Below are 3,958 nucleotides of genomic sequence, written 5' to 3'. Positions count from 1 at the left end.
CCAGGGCGGGGGCCATGGGAGCCCTGGGGAGTGGCCAGATTCTAGATAGATTCTGAAGGTGTGACAGACAGGATCTGCCGATAGGTTGAGTGTGGGCGTCAGAAGAAGCCGGGGGAACTTCAAGGTTGCTCTCAACTTACAGATGCTGTGCGGGTTTCAGTATTATGTCATTGAGTGAGTTCTCGATCACCTGTCACTGTAGGCCTTCAGCAGAGGCCACCTCTTCACCTATCTGTGTCTCCCAGGTCGATGGGCCTCCTGCCATCTTCTGCCGTGGCCCACGGCACCCGGCTCCTCATCCATTCCATGGACGAATCAATCAACACGACTTTCATCTGCTCTGTCACCAATACCGTAGGGACTGGGAAGGCAGAACTGACTGTCGTGCTCAGAGGTGAGGAGCCCCCCGGGTGGGGAAAACAGAGGAACCGAAGGAGTCGGTGACGGCAGGATTCGCTCGGAGGGAGGAGTGTGGAGTTTGGAGGCACCTGGGTGAGGGAGTCCCCGAGCCACAAGAATGCTCCCTGACTCCCGTCCTTCTCCTGCCCCCTCACGAAAAGACCAACAGGCTCAGCTTAGTCTGTTAACCCAACATTTATACAGTCGCCTGGGTAAACCCCTCTGCAAAGCCAGGCTGGGTAGTTAGTTGTGTGGCGCCTCTTCCCCAGGGACTCAGAAAGGGCTTTCCGGGTGTGTGAGGCAGAACTCTTATCGGTTGCAATTAGTAGAAGCACAACTCAAAATAGTCCAAGCAAAAGGGGAACCTTATTGAAAAGCGCCTTCAGATTCATGTGTTCCAACTGAATAACCCAAGAACTTTTCTTTACCTCTCTTGTCTCTGCTTTTCTCTACGCTGGCTTTATTCTCAGGCAGACTGTCCCCTCAGGGAGGCAAGATGGTTCTCAAAGCTTATGGCTCACATCCCACTGGTTTAATAACCCCACGGGAAAGAATGCAGCACGTTCAGTAGCTCTAGCCAAAGTCCCAGGGCTGGCTCTCATTGGCTCAGCTTAGGTCACAGCTTCCTTACAAACCAATCACAGCAGCCAGAGAGAATGAAATGCTCTGATTGGCCAGCCCTGGATCAAAGTCCCGTCCTAGGAATCAAAGTGTGTGTGCGAACTGCTTCTCATAGACTGAGGGAGGCCGAGTGATAGCTTCCTAAAGGAACGATGGATAATGTTTGTGGGGAAGGCAAAAACCCCAAAAGTCTCTCCATCTAAATCCCCGCTTGCTTTTCCTCTTCCAGCAGAACCTCCCAGGGACCCGTCACACCAGGCCTTGTCCTATAAGTATATCATCATCATCATCATAACCGTAGTCCTTGCTGTGGCTGTGTTCATGTCCCTTCTGTTGCGACACTTCCGTAAGTCCCCTCCTCTTTGGCACATCCCCGTCTTTCTGCTGTGAATAAACATCACCACGGCTGCCATAATTGAGCACCTAGTATGTGCCAGGCTCTGTGCTAAGCCTTCCACACGGCAGCCCCTCATAACTCCTCACCCCAACAGCATGAGGTTCCGCATTTTATAGGCAAAGGTGCTAACACCAGGGAGTCTGGGTCATTGGATCCCTGATTCATTTTGCAAATATTTAGGAAGTCAGGGCATATCCTCTAGGGCCTCAAAGTAAGGACTTTGGCTTGTAATCCAGGTGACACAGGAGCCCCTGCCACATGGACGGAGGACAGATTGAGACTTAACCCCCCAGCTTTCCTCCATCTGCCTTGCTCGGGAGTGACGCTGTAGCTGCTGTCACTGAAAGGAGGGGGGTGGCAGGAACTGGCTCTAAAAAGGCCTGGTGGCCTCTCACCTCAGGGGCTTTGCACAGGTTGTTCCCCTGGCCGGAGCACCCTCACCGTGGCTTTTTCTAGTGAAGTCCTTTGGCTAATTCTGTAATCAAAAGAGCTGTAATTTGCTGAGCACTTTCTGCGTGCCAGGTACTTTCTGGGCCCAGCCCCCATGAGTGCTCACAACCACCCTACAAAATGAGTCCTACCGTGAGCCCCTTTACAGATCAGGAAATGTTACCTGCCAACCGGCACACAGCTGGACAGTCAGGAGTAGAAGGCAATTATGTTGGTTACAAAGCTGGTTGCCTCAACCACTGAATGAAACTGCCTCCTCACACCCCAGCCGGAGGACCCCTCCTCCAGGAAGCCCTCCCTGATCCCTTAGAATGAGCCAAGCACCTGCTCTGAGCTCCCTCATTCCATCCTTGCCCACTCTGGGACGTTACTCTGGGACATTACTCCGTAGGGACTCGTCTGTCTTTCCAGTGGACTCTGAACCCCAGGAAGGCAGAGCTAGAACTGTCATGGTCACGGCTGTTTCCCCAGTACCACCTGCCACTGGACCAGGCACATAAGGGGGCCTATAAGGAAATGTTTGCTGAATGTGTCATCTCCAGAGCCGGACTGCCTGTGTCCAGGCCCCCGCTCTACTGCTTTATTAATTGTGTCACCATGGGCAAAGGACTCTCCGTGACTCAGTTTCCTCATCTGTGAAATGGGAGTAACTGTACCTGATAATTCAGGTAAAGCACTAGCACAGCATTTGGCACATTGTAAGCCACAGCCTAAGTCTCTGTAAGCTGTGATTATTATTGCTATTATTACTATTACCATTATTATTAATATAAATTGTCTGAGAACAGGGGTTTTTGTTCACAGCTATATCCCCAGCTCCTAGAATGCGCCTGGCACAAAGTAGACATTTACTCTCTGCCAAATAAATTCCTGTTTGATGGTTGAGGAAAGCGAGGCACAGAGATGTTAAGTCCATGATCCAAGGTCACACAGCTCCTAAAGGGACCGAGCCGGAATTTGAACCCTTCCATCTGAATCCGGAGCCCGTGCTCAATAAATATTTATTTATACGTAATACCTGGGTAAAGCATATACCCCAGTCCTGTTCTACAAATGTCTAAAGCACTATGGGAAGAGGCACCCTCATATCAGCGGAGCTGGGACTGAGAATTTCAGAGGCCGTGCCACCCACAGGTGTCTCTGCATGCCTTCCACCATTGTCATTCCTCCCTGACAACTTCTCCTCCTGTGTCCCCAGGTCGGAACAAATGCAGATCCTCTGCTAATGACGTAAGTATGTGTGAGTGGGGAGGCGCAGTGGGGGGGAGTCTGCCTGAAGCACAGCCTAATGGCTGTGGGCTTTCCCAAAGAGGGGACAGATGTCTGTGGACACCCACATTGCTTAACCGGAAGCCAGCATGGCATCAGGAGCGCGCTCCTGTACGTTTTCTCCGAATGCCCTGAGCAGCGGTTCTCAAACCTTCCTGCCAGGCAGAATCCCCTGTAAGGTATGTTGAAATGCAGGTTCCCAGGCCCCGTCCCCTGAGAGTCTGGGCTGCTGGGTCTGTGCTGGAGCCTGGGATGTGCATTGTCATAAGGGCCCCTTCCCTCCCCAGTCATGACCTTGAGTAGTGCTATTCTGGTTCTCAGGGAGATGGGAGGGGGCGGGCCTGCAGCTCTTTACACTATGGGCTTCAGAGGGCAGATTTTGTTTGAGGCTAAAGTTTGAATCTCCCCTTTCTAGAGGGTCATCTATTCAGCTGTGAACAGTAATGCCAGCTCTCCCCAAGATCTGCCGACAGAGGGCACACAGTGACAGCATCGGGACTAAATGAAGGGAGATACCGGAGCTGGTGAGGACCCGACCTGGAAGCTGGACTCCGCCCAGCGGATGACGTCTCCCTCCAAAGAGCTGGACCACCACCTCTGTGCCATATCTCAAGATATCCCCACTGTTGTGCAGTGCGCTGTGTGGGTACAGGTGTAGGGTCCCCAAGACCACACTTAGGTTAATCTATTCACTAAGGACTCGCAGAACTCAGGAAAGCTGCTTATACTCAGGGTTACAGTTGATTACACTAGAAGCATCAGATTCGAGTCAGCAATGTGAAAAGGCAGGGCCAAGAGAGACCTGGCACTCAAGGCCTCGCC

The 3,958-nt window shown here is 52.1% G+C and overlaps 1 protein-coding gene across 1 annotated transcript in view; it reads left to right on the top strand.

Moving 5' to 3' along the window:
- Positions 1-3,950, top strand: part of LOC105297426 (poliovirus receptor homolog) — a gene marked incomplete at its 5' end in the record, with an annotated part of 9,782 nt that extends 5,832 nt beyond the window's left edge. The window contains 4 exon segments of the mRNA XM_023535251.1: positions 143-394; positions 1,250-1,366; positions 3,066-3,097; positions 3,552-3,950. Coding sequence (XP_023391019.1) covers positions 143-394; positions 1,250-1,366; positions 3,066-3,097; positions 3,552-3,623 — 473 coding nt within the window.
- Positions 3,951-3,958: the final 8 nt, after the last annotated feature.

Source organism: Pteropus vampyrus, unplaced genomic scaffold (assembly GCF_000151845.1).
Source record: "Pteropus vampyrus isolate Shadow unplaced genomic scaffold, Pvam_2.0 Scaffold138, whole genome shotgun sequence".
NCBI classification, from domain to species: Eukaryota; Metazoa; Chordata; class Mammalia; order Chiroptera; family Pteropodidae; genus Pteropus; species Pteropus vampyrus.
The sequence above is the reverse complement of the archived record's forward strand: the minus strand, read 5'-3'. Positions and strand labels throughout refer to the sequence as shown.